At 38.4% G+C, this 18,124-nt stretch overlaps 1 protein-coding gene across 8 annotated transcripts in view; it reads right to left on the bottom strand.

Moving 5' to 3' along the window:
- Positions 1-8,521: 8,521 nt before the first annotated feature.
- DDX4 (DEAD-box helicase 4) overlaps positions 8,522-18,124 on the bottom strand; it is a 32,760-nt gene continuing 23,157 nt past the window's right edge. For all 8 annotated transcript variants that reach the window (XM_065045223.1, XM_021285454.2, XM_021285453.2 and 5 more), the window contains 7 exons: positions 17,705-17,834; positions 16,495-16,661; positions 14,770-14,915; positions 13,886-13,985; positions 11,683-11,953; positions 11,449-11,535; positions 8,522-9,144 (listed from right to left, as the gene is read on the bottom strand). In XM_065045223.1, coding sequence (XP_064901295.1) covers positions 9,064-9,144; positions 11,449-11,535; positions 11,683-11,953; positions 13,886-13,985; positions 14,770-14,915; positions 16,495-16,661; positions 17,705-17,834 — 982 coding nt within the window. In that variant the 3' untranslated portion in view covers positions 8,522-9,063. The remainder of the gene's footprint in view (positions 9,145-11,448; positions 11,536-11,682; positions 11,954-13,885; positions 13,986-14,769; positions 14,916-16,494; positions 16,662-17,704; positions 17,835-18,124) is intronic.

The following is an 18,124-nucleotide window of genomic DNA, read 5'->3' as shown; positions in this document are numbered from 1 at the left end:
TTATATATATGTATATATATATATATATATATATATATATATATATATATAAATTGGCAATAAAATTAATTTTCCACAAGCCTATTCTGTTTTGCCTGCAATGGTAATTGGTAAGCAATCTGTTTTATCCTGATGAGCTTTCTTGTTCTTGTTCCTCCTTACTCCCACCTGCTGAGGAGGAGCAGTGGGGAGTAAGTGGGCAGGATTTTGGCCATTAGCCTGGGCCAACACACCACATTCATGTATATTCTTTCTGCTGCCTCTGAAATCAACCCGATGATATACGCTGATAAAAGTGAAGGCACATCAGACATGAAGCTTTGCTTCCAATCCTGAAACCAATTTGCCTGTACAGAGAAACTCACAGAAGGTTCAGCTATGACCCCATTAAACTGAGTGACCAGCACCCAGAAGAGAAGCTAAGGGTAGGCTGGTACAACCAAGCAGCAGCCCAGCAAAAACTCTGGCAAGAACTCTAGCATCTCAGTGAGAGCAACAATGAGGTACCGCCAATTTTTTCATTGCAGTGAAGAATGGGACATTCTACTTACTAAATTTAAATATGCTGCATATAACCTCAAAATACAGACTACTAAGTAAAACCATGTATTTCCTTTAATGTAATTCAGTTTATTGTATGACTGGCATGTTTAGACTGAGAAGCCCAAGTAACAGAGCTGCAGGGGTAGTTTCTGTTTCAACTGATATATGATAATGGTCTTACAGGGAGAAAAAACCCAGCATTCTGAAGTAGAGGGAGTGGAGAATTAAAAGTTTAGATTTTGAGTTTTGCCCTGTTTTCACCTCCATGCTACTAGTGGTAAAAGCAAAGTGCACCAGAAGGCCAAAACGGAGTAAATTTATTTCAGTTCAAACCTCATTCATCTTTCAGTAAAAAAAACTATATTTTTGTAAGAAACCATCCCATCTCCTGTGACTATGTCCATATTTCACTTTGAACGGGGGAGGAAGAGCAAAATACAAAATACCTTAAAGTTCAGACCTGCTTAGTAAGGATTAGATATTGAAACTTATTTTAGCTGACTCAGAAAGACAACATCGCAAGGAAATCCTGCTTGATAAGTATTACGCTGCAGTAGTGATGACAAGCTAGTGCACTAAAACCAGTTAACTACAGCCACTGCCCATAGTTTCTCAGACAATACCAGCAGGCAACAGGCATTGTTACAGCGAGTTCCAAAGAAAGTAATATTCTTCATTTATATATGGAAACCAGGCTCTGTCAGATGAATCAGATGTCTACAACTATTTAGAAGCATACAGAGGAAGATGGATATTCTCAGTAGCATTTGGCTCCCAAATAATTTACTCAGTCTAGTCTGAACAAAGATCTGACTCCCTAGTCTGAAACACAAAGCAGTTCCTCTATGTATCCTTCCTCACAGTAATGTATCCACTTCTGCTTAATAAAAAGAAATATAAACCAAATTCATTACACTCAGAGATGTCAAAGAATGTACAGTTAATTTGAAGAAAACAAACAGCATAAAATGAAAAACATTTACTATTTATTTTTCAAGCACCACTGAACTATAGCCTAGAATTACTGTCCACTTGGTTCCAACATTTTCCTTAAGTTAATTAGAAAAAATACAAAGATCAGATGAATTTGAAGAGAATGCAGTTAAATGTATGACTCCCACATCCTTGGTGCACATTCCACTGGCATACAATTTCTTCTGCTGTTGCTTACTGGCTACTGCAGTTAACAGATGGAAACAATCATACCATAAAAATCTCAAACAACAAGCGGGTTTATAAGAAATGTCATTACCAAAGACTGAAACTAAACACTCACAGTAATAGTCACAGAAAATAATATCTGCAGCGACAGAAACAAACGGTGCGTTCATCTTCAACAATTCCTAATGTACAGGACCAGGTGCAGGCACCCACATCTGACCAAGACCAATCCCTACATATTATTACCAAGGACAAAGTTGTGACAGATGCCTCAAGGTCCCCCTCTTGTGTCACCAGGAATTTCCCTGGCACTGTTGAGCAGTATGCTCAAATTATTTAACTGGCTAATACACACAAAAAGCCCTACTTGTTATGACCTAGCATTAAAAGTTCACAGTTTGTCTTAAATCAAAGAGGAAGTCAGATTTTGTATAAAGCCAGATGACATACTGACAATGTCCAGTGAGCTCATTTTCTACTCCCTGCCCTGAGAGCAAGAAGTAAAGACAGCTCCATACTCTGGTATTTTCTAAGCTAATTCATAGAAAAATGCAAATTCCAACAAATACTACCAACAATTAAAAAAGCATTTTCAGAATAAGATACTTATGAAGCCTTCATCATAGTTTGTTTTCCTATCTGCCAAAATACTGTGGAGGACTTAATATCATATTAAATAGTTTTGAGGAGATAGTGTTGTCTTTCTGTTGGTATGCACTCGTGTTTATAATGCTTAATTTTTGAGTGGAGACGCATCCCTTAGTCAGCAAATTCAAACACAGTCAGAACATATGCTTTTCTCAGATACTACCTGCAGATCACAGAATCACAGAATGTTAGGGATTGGAAGGGACCTCGAAAGATCACCTAGTCCAATCCCCCTGCTGGAGCAGGAGCACCTAGATGAGGTTACACAGGAATGTGTCCACACGGGTTTTTAATGTCTCTGGAGAAGGAGACTCCACAACCCCCCTGGGCAGCCTGTTCCAGTGCTCTGTTACCCTCACTGAGAAGAAGTTTCTTCTCAAATTTAAGTGGAACCTCTTGTGTTCCAGTTTGAACCCATTACCCCTTGTCCTACCACTGGTTGTCACCAAGAAGAGTCTGGCTTCATCCTTGTGACACTCAGCCTTTATATATTTGTAAACATTAATGAGATCACCCCTCAGTCTCCTCCAAGCTAAAGAGACACAGCTCCCTCAGCCTTTCCTCATGAGGGAGATGCTTCACTCCATCATCTTTGTGGCTCTGTGCTGGGCTCTCTCCAGCAGTTCCCTGTCCTCCTTGAACTGAGGGGCCCAGAACTGGACACAATATTCCAGATGTGGTCTCACCAGGGCGGAGTAGAGGGGAAGGAGAACCTCCCTCAACCTACTAACCACCCCCTTCTAATACACCCCAGGATGCCATTGGCCTTCCTGGCCACAAGGGCACAGTGCTGGCTCATGGTCATCCTGCTGTCCACCAGGACCCCCAGGTCCCTTTCCCCTACACTGCTCTCTAACAGGTTGTTCCCCAACTTACACTGGTACCTGGGGTTGTTCTTGCCCAGATGCAAGACTCTACACTTGCCCTTGTTATATTTCATTAAATTTTTCCCTGCCCAACTCTCCAGCCTGTCCAGGTCTCTCTGGATGGCAGCACAGCCTTCTGGTGTGTCAGACACTCCACCCAGCTTCGTGTCATCAACAAGCTTGCTGGCAGTGCACACTATTCCCTCATCCAATCATTGATGAGTATATTGAATAATACTGGCCCCAGTACTGACCCTTGAGGCACTCAACTAGATACAGGCCTCCAACCGGACTCTGCCCCATTGACCACAACTCTCTGGCTTCTCTGCTTCAGCCAGTTCACAGTCCACCTCACTACCCAATCTTTTAGAACTAGTTCATAGCTGCAGATCAAAGGCTGTAAACCATGAATTTATGTTTTCCTTTAGTGACAGGAACTGGACAGAGCTTGTACTCAAAATGACATCCCACTAGCATCAAAAGCAGGACACTTACTGTCAATGTTGTTTTATGTATACCCTATAAAAATCAAATATCACTTTAATTTGGAAAAAAATGCCAAGTGCTCTATTTCTCCGACAACCCTAGAAATAGTTTGCTGGGTGCACTACTATTTCTATTCGCCTTGAAGACTGATGACCACAGTGACACCCTGAATTCAGAAGATACTCTTCCCAGCCTTTTTCACTACTATTGCTACCTAAAATAATAGGAATCATAGGAGGTTCTCAGTCCAGCTTCTTGCTCAAAGCATCAGTGAGGAGACTGGAACATTTGGCTCAGGGCTTTATCCTGTCTAGTCTGGAAAACTACCGGGGACAGTTCTGCACCAGGAGCTGCTGCTCCATTATGATCCCAGTAAGAAAGGTGCTCGGGCTCTGTAAAGGTATCATTTTAACACTAACAGAGCTCAGCATTTGTCCAAGCTGCGCTGTGTACAAGTCCTGTTACCCCAGTGTGCCTAGGTCACTCTGTATGGCAGCCCTGTTCTTGAACACATCTGCTGATCCCCCCAGCATGTTATTTATTACCTGCCAGCCTGAGAAGCAAGTGTTCCCTCACCTTCTCCTGATGCTGATGCATCCTAGGATACTTTTTTTCCTTACCCTTTAAAAGTACCAGTTCACAGTCATCCTATGATGTACCAGAACTCCCAGCTTTTTCTCAACTTTGAGTATTTGTCTGGTGGTTTGATTTGTTCTCACAAAATCAAAAATCACAGAATGGTTGAGGTTGGAAGGGAACTCTAGAGGTCATCTTGCCCAACTGCTCTAAGCCTGAAACTTATTAAAACGGTTTTAATTTCATTTTTACCCACGAATAGTATTCAGTCTTTTATGCAATTTCTTGGCCATCCCCTGTACTAATACACCAGTAACTTTTATTTCTAAGAACTTAATTGCCTGAGAATATTTTGAGTCCTGATCATCATTTCCAAGAAGATTGCACCAATTTACTTCTAAGATACCATACCTGACTGACTTAATTTGTAAATTTGTATCCAGATTACCCAGTACCAGGTACTTAGGGGAATGCAGTTTAATTACACAGTAGTGACAGAACATTCACATAATACAAGAACAGTACTCTCCACAACCACAGCTGTACACCAATGACATTCATACCCCAGTGCTGTATCACGTTTTTACCTGTACAGGACTCAAACAGCTGTGGTGGAAATCCAACAGATGGAAACTGAAACCACACATTTTTATCATTTGGTGTGAGTCCCAGAAAATAAAGGATATTAAAAACAATTTCTGTGTTCCTACTGTAGCAATGCAATAGGATGCACCAAGATAATCAAGGTACTGTTGTTTCTTTATATGTGTCTATACATACAGATTTATTAAACAATTTTAAGAATCATTTCAGGCATCCCAGAAACAAGCAATAAAAACCCAAGTGAATGAAAACCCTACCGCTAAATGAATTCTGCCATGTGTTCAGAAAACTGGAAAAAAAATATCACACCAATGACCGCAGACTGACCAGTAACCAAAACCAGCCATACACACCATCCTTATTCAGTTCAGAGGATCAGAGCAGACATCTGTCCAAGCACATTTCCATTCTGGGAGCTCACAGACTGGTTCACAGAATATCCAGCGAAAACAAACAAAAACACACACACACATATTCAAGGACCTGAAGTTAAAACCAGTAGAAACATCTAAAGGGAATTACAGGTACCTTGTTCTGAGGTTTCCATCACTTCAGTGAAACCTTTTAAGAACACTTATGCCACCTGGAGGACAACTAGACTCTTAAGATTGTATTAGAACAATACTTCCCAATAAGACTTGCAACATGTTCTACATATAAACATAAAATTACCCAAGTGTGGGAAGAGGCAGCTGACAGAACACTTAATTCTCAACCCCAGCTTCACTTATTTATTGTTTTTCTGCAGCTAAGATTGCAATATTTTCATGTAGAAGTTTAATCTACCAGCATTTAAATAATTGCAAGAGGCTTGGAAAAAACCCAGATATTCAAGAAGGAACTGTAGTTTTCTACAAATATGATTCCTGAAGTCTTCAATTCTCTTTAACCCTAATTCTCCCTCACTCCCATTTTAATGGACATTCTATACTTCTGATCCAACATCAGCCTTGGTTCTTCTACTTCTCACCCTCTCAAAATATCATACCTTATTTTCCTCTTAAAGTTACCTCAAAAATCTAGGGACAGGATTTGTTGTAGTTTGTTTGGGGTTGTAGTTTGTTTGTGTGTGGTTTTGTAATAAGTTTTAGTTATGACATGCAGGAAAACAACAATTAGCAATATGAAAACATTAGCTTGTGGCAACTCCTACTACTTTCAGAAACTATTTCAAAAAATCACCAGTTTTATTCCCTTAGGAAAGGGGCAGTTCTGAACACGCAGAAAACCAGACTGAAGCTGTAGAATGCAAAGGTAAAAAATAAACATTTCCACACAAATAAAGGAAATGCAAAGAGTCTGCATTGCCCAGAATCATGTGGTGTCTGCTTGAAAAGTACTATGTTTTAAGGTTATTTATGGACTCTTGTAAAAGGGAACTTCAAGAACAAAGGTTCGTAAACATTGTGCCACCAAGTGTTTCAGAAGGACTTCACCATAGGTTCAAGATTTATGCTTGCACTACTTAATGCACTACCAATTATCACATAGCAATAATTTTTGCTTTTTTTTTGGTCTTAATTTATTTTGGTTAATATTTTTGTCAAATTCAATGCCCTAGAGCACCTTTAACCTAACTGAAGCAGAAGAAAAATAACATAGTTCAGTGCATAACGCTACAATCTTTCAAACAAAGAGACACTACACTGCAGGACTGCATGTAGGGAAGTTCGAGTAGAAGTTATGAGCAACTTCTTTTTATCTGGAAACATGAGGAAATAAATCAGGCAAGTCCCTGTATGGAAAGACAAGATGCAAAAAGTATTTATAAAGAACAGAATAATGAAATTATAGATCAGCAAAGATGTGCATTGACAAAATACTGCAAATGGGCACACACATTCACTTTTCAGTTTTGGTTTTCTGCGTAAACTTTGGTGTAGTTAAAAGTAGACATGATCAACCCTCTTCCCACTCATCCCAATTTACATAAAATGAACACTCTTTTCTCAAAATATTTAAGGAAGGCCCATGAGTGCTATATACATCCTATATACAAGCACTCAATTCTTATAGTAGTAATTTGAGATTCTGTACTTTGATAAACTGTAATAGTTACTAAAAAGCTATTCTTATTTGTAGCTTGGAAAGTAACAATTAAATGCAAGCCTGAAACTGCAGCTTTAACTTCCACCCAACACATCTTATGGCCTTTAGTCAGGTGTGATAAGTAACTTCAACTCCTCTAAATAAGATGAAATTCCACCATGTTTAGTTTTCTATGCAGTGGTTCTAAATGCAGGTGTGGAGCCATTTCAGCACTTAATAGTTCCCAGCAGCAAAATGTGACAGTACACTACAGTAACAGTAGCACTAAGCTAGAAAAGCACTGTTTTTTTTCTTATCTAGCTTTCAAAGCAAGTAATTAAGTCCAGAACAGCTCTTTAGATAGTTACAGAACTCCCTCTGCTGCCCCCACACAACTCAAAAGGTTTAAGACAGGAGACAAAGCAAAAAAAACACTCATTGATCTAAGTGGTCCTTTAAACAAGGCTAAGCCAGCCAGGTTCCTTCCATCAGTTTATTCTAGGTCACAAGCAGGTTGTTATGCACTTCATTTTGCAGAAACTGAAAGCACCACCAACTGTATGGACTGCTCCAAAAATTAGTTTGCTCACATTTGTTGCAGCAACCAAAAGCACTCAATTTATTACCTGAAATTCAGAATGGATGCAAAAATACTCTAGGAGACTTGCCAGGAAAAGAAGTCATGCTGCCCAGGCTATCGTACTCTAAATTATAGACTTCAAGCTTAAATACATCCACTGCTTATGAGTAGTAATTTAGGTAAACCATGCCTTCAACTCACTTCAAAGTACACAATTAAAACTTTTTACATTTTTGCATGTTATGGAGCATTAGAACTATAGTATACAAAAATAACAGTACTTTAATAAACAGATATTTAAGCAGACAGATACTTTTGAAAATATATTCCCACAAAAAATAAGAATGGCAGCCTGCTTTTCCACAGTAACAGCTCCATAATACTGCCCAAGTCAGTTCTGATTCTCACAAACTTGGGCATTCAACCTTCAGTCTTCTAAGGAGAACTTAAAAGTAATATTTCTCCAGTATTAAGTGGGAAGACTGTACAAGGAACAGTGCTCAGCATTGTGTGCTAAATACCAGAGAACATGAGACACCTGTAAGCTTGTGCAGCTTGTTCAAGACATTACAAATTACGATTACAACTTCTTTGCCACTTTCCTCCAAAACACAATGACATCCACCTTTATAGCATACTGAACTGGTAAATTAAAAAAAACCACCACACACAACTTTAAGGAAACCTTGAACTGTTAGTGGCTGCTTACTCTCCACAGCTTCTACAGATATGGGAAACTCTTCCGGATATGAGCCACCAAGCTTGTTCTAAAGCAAACTCTTCCACAAGAGGTAACAAGAGTATTTCTGTCTGTCAAAGCGAAAAACATTATACTGGAAGCAACACAGAGCTCCATCCTTCTCTGAAGACAGCTCTGTATAAACATTTGTTTCAACTAAGTTGTGAATGTAGCCACTGGCCTTGAGTTTCATATGGAGATGCACATGTTACATGCATGTCAAAATAATCCCAGTCCATGAAATTGCAATGACCTCTGCTTTTTAGTATCTCTGATGTAGAAACAACCATCAATACAAACTCCTCAGGTTTTTATTAAGTAACTGTTTACAGGATGTTTAACAGATCCTTGAGACCAAGTCAGCTCATCACCAGATTAAAATTTTATAACTGGCCTGTCACACAAAGGAATTAACATGAAGTTTAGATGATCCATTTACATAAAGGTCTTTTCCAAACTAGGTCTTCAGAATACTATCTTCCTATTAAAAATTCTGAAAACAAAGTAGTATGTTCAAGGGATCTACTACTTTCCACTTGCAAAAACTCCACCTTTTTACAACAGCATATTTGCCACCAAGCATTAAACACTTTATGGAAGTTTTAACACTTAACACCTGTAGTGTTTCCTAAAAAATGCTTCTGACTTCCTACATCAAGTGACAATTGAGTTTATCATAACAGAACACAATATACATGGCTGAAAACTTTAGCATATGATACCAACTACTTCTTTAAACATGAAGTGTTCCATGCTCAACAGTAAGAAACAATAAGTGCAACAGTTCATTTAAAGGACAACAGAATGCAATCTAGTTTGGTACTAAACTAGTTTTAATCCCAGGACTCCAATTCAGTTGCAGAATAAGCCATCTTCATTCCTCCTGGGTTCACGTTGCCTCTGTCCCTGTAATTCTAGGAAAAAGAAAAGGTACTAGTTTAGAGTCATTAACACTTCAATCATTTAAACAGTAAAATTCACTACAAAACAATTCTAGTGTTCTACTGCATGTCTTATTGTAATTTGGTCATATTTGAAAATAAATACAGAAGCACTCATCGTTAAACTTTTATACAACAGGTTTTTGGACCCCAGTGTGAAATTTAAGCACTTTAATCAACCTTGGATTTATCAGGTGTGGGAATAATCCTTCTCAAAGTTCAAATCCCAACTTCTTTTACCCAACACAAAAAACAGTTCACATAATTTCAGGGAAAAATTCCCTTCTCCATTTAATACTTAATAATGAACTTGCCAGAGGAGACAGAGGCAAAAAATGTTGTTCAGTACCTCAGTTCTCTCCAAATCCATCATTACCAGTTTACGAGACTTGCTCATCAGTAATGACCTTGACCTGGGCCTCAGGAAGGCAGCAGACTTCCCTAAGAGGAGGGTCTGTCTGGCATATTGGGCCTTCTGCCCACCTCAGAAGGGAGTCACCTACAACTGTAACCTGTCTTTCCTTCCTCATGGAGGTGGTCATAATACAGGGGGTAGGCCTTTCTGACCCTGTCAACATCTCCAGTGTAAATGTACCTTCATTCTCCCCATCCACTGACTAGCCTTCCACATCCAGAGCCTCACACTTGTTGTACAGAGGCACCTGGGAGAACAAGGTGGCACGGGGCTTTTACCTGCTGTCCTGAGTGTGGACTTGCCTCCATTCACCCCTTTCCTTTCAGCTACTGCCTTTGGTTTGATGAAGGGGGAAGATATAGGACCCCTTGATCTCAGCTTTTTTTGGTCACCATTCCTATTCCTGTCTCAGACTTGTGGAATGATGCTTGGGCTTCCCTATCTCCTTCTCAGACACCCTGATGCTTAACCTTTCTACTTCCTCTCTTAGCTCTGCCACCAGGCTGAGCAGGTCATCCACAGCCACATCTCACACAGATGTCTCCACTGTCATCCCATAGCAGCAAGAGGCTCTGGCAGTCCCTGCAGCCTGAAGTCTGGACAGCTGCATGTTCCCATGGGAGCTCCATCTTGGTTGCTGCATCCTTCCTGACAAGTGCATAGGACATAACTTTGTGCCAAGTCGATACCATAGCAAGGCTCCTCCTGGGAGGGTGCTACTCACCAATCAAACTAACGTCTTGAGCTGGTAGGGTGACTGTGGCCTCCCTGCACACCCTTCCACAAAAACTGCTGTGCCACACCCTGCTTGCCACCCTATTTGCAACACTCCTAGTGCTCCCTGGGCTGCTCTTTAAAGACACAGGGGGTGGTCATCATTCCTCTGGCAATGCCCATGAGTCATCAACATCTCCCACAAGAGCTACCAGCTCCTGGTGGGTGTCTCTGTTGCCCTGGCATTTCCCTGACTCCAAAAAAACCCTCTCTGCACCAAGATCTGCCACTCTGCTGCTGATTGGCTCAGCTCCAGAGCAGCTTCCCTTGGCAACTGATTATAGTATGGAAAAAGAAAATTAAAGGAAGGTCTGAGCTTGAATACAAGCTTCAGACATTCTGTAAGCAGTAAGAGCAATTTTTTCATTTGTGGTCTAAGAGAGTATTAACATTTGGAACACAACTGATATGTGATAAAGTTCTTATGGAAGCATGAGATGAGGGAAAAGCTTTTGAAAGTATTAAAATCCCAGTCAATAAGAGCCAGAATTATCAAATACCAGATTAAAAAAACCCAATAATTTAAAGTAGAAGTAGTCACTAGTTTAGGATTAAAGTTCTATGCCTACAGAGCAGTTTGAGACCTATGCCACCTTGTCTAATTTATTCAAGCTGTAATTTTAACATCTGGTCTCAGCAACACTAAGATACCAAAAGTCTCTTTGTCAGCTATTAAGAACAATTTTACACAGATCAGATTAGGTCATTGATCTAGCTATAATCCCCTGAAGTTTTCAGTCAAATGAGTTAATTGATTGTGTAATTCATAACAAGCAGTGACTGTATAACTAACAACTATTTGCTCCTAGGCTACATATGCAGTAGAGAAACTTCTACAATTACAACCTTTATGTTGGCACAAACCTCTTATTTCACAGTATAATTCTTGACACTACAAATCAAGACTAATGCAGCTAGTAAGGCCACACTGTAAGAGTCCCAGTAAAGCAAATTGTCCCACCAAGATACAGGCACAGTTACAGTCAAAGCAGTTTGTGCCATTACTCTGGATATATACTGCTAAAAACACTTTTACACTGAGAGCAAGTTCTAAAAGCCAAGACTTTAAAGTTCATTTCCAGACTCACCTTTTGGTAATCAACTGATCTACAGTGTATTTCTCCTTGAGGGACAGAAGCAATTTCTTCCAACCAAACTGGAATTTCTTGTTGGGCCTACATAATTAGAAAAGTGAATTAGAGACTTGAACTGCTTTATTAATTAATAGTAAGAGTTCCGTAACTGTACCAAATAGTTGCTCAGTACACTGAAATGAAATATCAAATAATAGAAAAAGTTAGGCACTAAGATTTTAAACTTACATCTGAAAGTACTTTAACTAGAGACTGCGCAAGATGGCCATCTGAACTTTTATCAAAGAAGCAAATGGCTTTGCCTGTATTTCCACAACGACCAGTTCGTCCAATTCGGTGTACATATTCTTCAATGGTGGAAGGAAGATCAAAATTAATAACATGTTGAACTTTTTCAATATCCAGACCTCTTGCTGCAACTGACGTTGCCACAAGAACTGGACATCTTCCAGAACGAAAATCCTGAAGAGCTACTTCTCTTTCTCTCTGTTCTCTGTCTCTACAAATGAAGTAACAATTAGAATAGATGTCTCAAAAAAATCTGCAGCACCTCTAAGATACAACTTAAAAGGTCATGATTCACAGACAAAAGTAGTTCTTAGGAAAAAAAAAAGCAAAACAAAAAATCCCACAGGCAAAACAAAACCACAAGAAACCAAACAAAAAACACCCCATCAGCAAAACACCAAACCCAAAAAACCCAAAACCACAACACTAAAACCACACAGACTATCAGTTCAGGTTTTCTGAATTTTTAACTGATTAGAAGACAACAACTATTTTAACCTAAGTCTCTAGAGAAAAAATTTTTTAAAGAATCAGAGCCAGTCATGTCTCAAAAGCACTGCCTCTTTAAGAAGATCCACTTGTTTAACTGTTCGTTTCTTCATGCCATAGTCAGAAGTGCTTTACCTACTGATGTGTAGCAGGGAACCAGAATAATAAAGATGAAGTCTACCTAGACTCCTACATAAGCCATTTCTCAGACATACTAGCAAGTATAGCCAGCCAACAGTACAGAGCTTGCCTTCTGTTTGTCATCACAAGAAAAACTACATTTGCTCTGGGGTCTGCATTTTTGAGGAGTATTTACAGATCATCCAGCACTTAAATGCAGCAGGTCAGAGTTTAACTCATGTTCTTTGTTATCCAAATGATAGAACAAATCAGAAACCAGAAAAACAGCACTCTTTTCAATCTAACATGGGACATTTAGTAAAGTCTGGTACAACCACCATTCCAGAGAAGAGCAACTATGCTAACTAACTTCAATTCAAAAAATTCAAATGAATCAGAAATCAGTAACATTAATAACAATTTAGCAGCTTCCATGAAACCATTTATTCTCTTGTAAATATATCTTAACACACAGTGCAATAATTCTACAGAAATGTGTTAAGAACCTCCTCCTACGCAAGACAACTTGGGGACAGCAATACAGATTAGCCAAGAACAGAAGGTCAGTTCTCAATAAGACCCTTCACACACCTGTAAAATTGATAAGGCAAACAACTTTTATCTGTGTACTACGATTATTTTAACCCATCTACAACCTTGATATTTGATATGTCTGTCAGAACAATGCCCAAAACATTATTTTACTGGCAAGAATTCAAGCCACTTCCTCCTATTGCAAGATGAAAAATATTGCAAAATAACATTTTCAATGTGCTGCAGTTTACTAGGAATCTTAAGATTCAGTTTGTCATCCTACATTTTCATCCATAAACAAATACCACGGAACTACATTCCAGCTCATTATGTGAAAGACAGACCACCTTTTCAGATAGTTGCTAATTCCAGGTCCAAACCTATTTCACCACGTTTCTCAGCATTTGTTTGGTTATCCAACACTACAGAGTGGACTACAAATACAACTTAAAACATCTTCTCTTTGGATTAATCTCCATCCAAATGCTATGTCCATTACCACATCAAGCAGGCAGAAATGACAGCATCAGAAATTGGTACCGGTGCACAACTCGCCTTACACACTTACTCAAAGTGACAAGATAGAGTGAAAGGTTCACAACTGTCACTTGAATTTACCAAATATCATCCCCAGTAACACCAAAATGCCTGGTTTTCATCACACAAATAATTCCAACAAATACATGTAAACAATACACAACTCTACTGAATTATATACTTTTTTTTCCTCTTTTCAGAGTAGGTATAATATTCTCCAGGTCAGACAGCATGCGAAGTGTGGTCAATCAAAAATGTAAACTCAAACATTCTGAGAACTGGCCTTCATAAACGCTACATTCACAAAGCTGAAGAGCTGCTAATGAGTACAAGGCTAGCTGAAACAAGACAAGTTATGTCACACAGATATGGGGAAACACGAAATCTCAATAAAAGCTTCTCCTGGGACACAGTATTGAGTGACTTGCACTTATTAGCTGACTTGCACTCAAAAAATACTTACCCATGGATACTCGTGGCTACTATTTTTTCTTGACAAAGAAAGGCTGCAATGTAGTCTGCTTTTTTCTTTTTGTCCACAAACACCATGGTTCGTTCCTGACCTATATTAAACAAGAGTTCAGATGCACTGCAGTTTAAGCCTGATGAATTTTCACTATTCATTGTTGCAGTTATTTATAAAAACACCTAATATCAGAACGGGTTTTAAATAAAGTCTTTAAGGTACAACTGATTTGTTGCCTCTGTTGAACTAATTAAATTCAATTAATCTATTTCTAGATCAACACAGAAACCTAGGTGAGAATAAGTACATTATATTTTCTCCTTAATAAAAGGAAGAAATGAATATTGTTCTCTGTGATAAGTATACAATCACTTTCTACAGCACGTGGCTAAAAGTTGCACACCATTCTGAGCACTGAACAGCAAGATACACAGACCATTTTTTAATTCCAAACGCCTTTCCAGCTTTCAGCATTAAACTTCAGATACATTTAGAGCAAAAATGGAAAAATACCAATCATTAACAAAATATAGGCCCAAACATTCACATAAGTTTAATACACCTATAGTCTGGAGATAATACTCCCAGACACTAAAGTGTTTTAATTGACCATATGAAGAACCTAACCATTTGGGAAGCTTGTCTGCTAGTACTTGGAGACAAGGCCTTGATGGATAGCTTTAACACAAATAAGTCTAAAAACACAGATCTCCTGGAAGTCTGCTTCAAGCTTCAATCGGTAGTCTTGTAAAGCGTATAACACACAATAGAATGAAATCATAACTCCACCAATAGCAAGAGCACAACCCCCCCAAATGGTTGTTTTTAATCACAATCAGTTTAGTCTCCCCTGGAAAACAATTAGGAATAAGGAAAGTTACCCGTGCTTTGTAGAATTTCTATCAGTTTATCCCTCTTGGAATACTGAGGAACCTGAAGAACAATTTGCTGAACATCACTGCAAGCTCCACCCACATGTCCAACAACAACAAATAAATAATCAGTTTTCAAAAATTCACGAGCCAGCCTTGAAAAGAAACAAAATTGAGCAACTTCACATCTATTATGTAATGTAAAAACATTACATCTTTTGCATTAAGATCAAGTAACTTTGTTTATACTTGTTTAAGACTCACAACAAACACTTGTATCATTCCTCACAAGGTAGAGGATGTAAGTAGTCATAGGTTTTTAAAAAATGCATAAATGAGTCCATATTATTCTCCAGACAGCTGTACAAAAAAACTTGATCAATAAGAAGGTACACAGACTGATTACAACCCTGCAGCTTCTTGTAAGACAAAATCCACACCTTCTAGCCATTTCAGAAAGAGTTCCACATGTATGCTTGTAATGAAATTGCTTACTGACATATATGCTCACAGAACCATTCTCAGGGCGCTATTTCACCACTAGGGGAAGGGACAGGGAAGAATCCTACACAGACCAGAATTCAGAACAGGCATCCATAAGTCAACACTGTTTCTGACTGTTCAACAAAAGCACTGCTTAAAAATGCAGTTTATTATGTGACATCTATTTACCAGTTGCCATAGGCAAAAGTCAAGTTTTGTTCAGACAGTGCACCTTTACAGTTCTCTTTACATAGGTGATCTTATCTGAGACAAACTTGCTAAAATGGGTAATTCCTTGGAATGCCCCATTATACTCCAGGGTATTAATAAACTGCATTAACTTATCAATACACAAGTTTGCCTCATGTCTGGTATAGACAAAGCAGCTTCCACTACACTGAAAGTCAGATGGTAAACAAGTCAACCTTTAACTGAAAACAGGTAATATCAAGTTTAAGAACAAGTTTCTATAAAAGAAGCAAGTCTTAAAAACATTCAAGGACTGCCTAAGGACTCAAATCTCCTACCTGATTTGTACAAGTAATTACCACTGAAAAGGTGCTTTTCATACCAAATGGAAGTTACATTTATTTATTAATAAATGTGTTTGGTCTTAAGATCTGACTAGTTTAAGATCTCACATAGAGATATAGTCCTAAATTGAAAGTAAAGGGCAAGTTTAAACTGTGTAAAAGGAACAAAAAACTACAAACCACAAGAGGAGAAAAAGAAAAAAATTTTTAATGGGAGACATAAATCCCCAAATGCTAATAACAAAACCTAATGGCACTTACGCAGGCAAATAAGGATCATACATCAGAAAGGCTGGTACACTGAGCAATAATTGAGATGTCTGGTCATATTATGTCCTAATGCCAAAGACAGCAGTACCAGTGCTGTTTGTCAAACAGCCAAGATCACTGAGCTTCCACAGGTATGGTGGAGGAGAAGAAAAAAAAAACTAGGGGCACTGAGAGGACTTCTGCAGAAGTGGAATTTAAAAGCCTTCAGACAAACTTTGCAAATTGCTTTGTAGTTCCCAACTTAAAACACTTAATCTATGCAAGTTACTAGGAGTGCAGTTACCTAAACAAAAAGGGAACTCTTCAGCAAGAAGTGTTAACATAACAGTTTTTCAGTATCTTCTAGCAAGGTAAGCTTTTAAGACTAAAGAGTGTCCTTAACAATTCTCAGACATTTAGCTCTATACAAGTACATCTTCAGATATATTTTTGGTTTTACTTTACTCACCTCTGAACTTCTCCAGGGAAAGTGGCACTAAACATTAGTGTTTGACGTTGATCTTTTGGTGGCATGCTTGGGTAAGAAATCAGCTTCTTCATATCTGACCCAAAACCCATATCAAGCATGCGGTCTGCTTCATCTAGCACCAAATATTTCACATTATGCAAAGCAATCTGCAAGTATTTCAGTGAAAGAAAAATTGTATTGGTTCAATGGCAGCATATACTTCTAATTGCCACAATCCACCTTTTATTTATTTCCGGTAGAAGTTAATTATTCACAAATAAAAGCCTATGTGCCTTATGTTTTACTTGCATCTAAACCTTTATTTAACATTTTAATCTGCACTAATTCTAATAGTATGTGTACACTGAAGTGCTTCAGTACTTTGTTCAGCAATATAAACCAAGACAGAGACCATAGATAGACTATTGTTTAGCACATGTCTTTTGAAATTATGCCTGGGTTTTAGAAAGGTTCTCTCATATAACATACGCACATTCTCAAAAAAATCCTTGCTCTGAAAAAAATGTCAGGAAGCATTAAGGACATCACAACTTTTCTGTTGCTGACAACAACTGTCATTTTGACTAGAAGCCTGATATCTGCAGAAAGCCAATCTCCAGTTTATTACCAAGAAGTGTTTTTCCAAATTTCATTTGTCCAGTGCAAGATCACTGAGCCACCATTATAGTATGTATCAATTTCAATTTGAAGTTAAAATGGCTGGAAAAGTAAAAATTCAAATACAATATTACACCTGGAAGTTTTTTTTTATTTCACCAAAATTAATACTAAGACATTGAAAGACTTAATATTGGCATAGTTCCAGACAGAAAACAGCTATTATAGCAAAACTAATAGAACATCAAGTGAAAATCTGCTGTGGCATTTCCCATGAGAACTAAGAGAAGGTGTTCCATGTATTTGAACTGTAAAATTTAATTGCCAAGAACACTGTAGCCAGTTCGACTCAGACTGATATTATCCAGTGGGCCCTGAAAGGGACTGAAGAGATCTGGATTCCTGCTACTCTTTCAAAAACCTCACAGTATTTAAGTATTCCAAGAAAAGCCCACTTGTACTCTAAGTAAGTGCTTGTACAATGGCAGCATACTAACTAGTTTTTACCTCTATTGAATGTGAAGAACAAGAACTAGTATGGAAAAAACAACAAAATCATTTAGGGAATTCAGATTAGGCTTTGAGATCTTACCTTTTCTCTTCCAATGATGTCTAGAAGCCTTCCTGGAGTGGCACATAGTATATTACAGCCTTGCATTACCTGACGAATTGAGTGCCCTGTTTGTGTACCTCCATAGATCACAACAGGCCTTATACAAGTTCTATTATATAGAAAAAGATTTGGATTAACTATGGAAGTATGGAAGTATGCAGTGTTGTTTCATGAAAATGTGAAAAAATCAGATCCACCACCAACTTAAGAGTGGTTCAAATTCCCTCACCATACAGCACAGCTTATAACCGAAGGCAGAACCCAAGACTAGAAACTGATGCACCATAAGCTCAGAGTTTCTATTCATACTACATAAAAGGCTGCACCTGTCTCTTGAAAGAACACTTAACTTTCATTCTTCCTTCTCCCTTAAACTGAAAGTTACTGGCAGTAAGAGCC

The sequence above is a fragment of the Columba livia genome, chromosome Z (assembly GCF_036013475.1).
Source record: "Columba livia isolate bColLiv1 breed racing homer chromosome Z, bColLiv1.pat.W.v2, whole genome shotgun sequence".
NCBI lineage: Eukaryota > Metazoa > Chordata > Aves > Columbiformes > Columbidae > Columba > Columba livia.
This window is presented reverse-complemented; position numbering and strand designations above follow the sequence as displayed.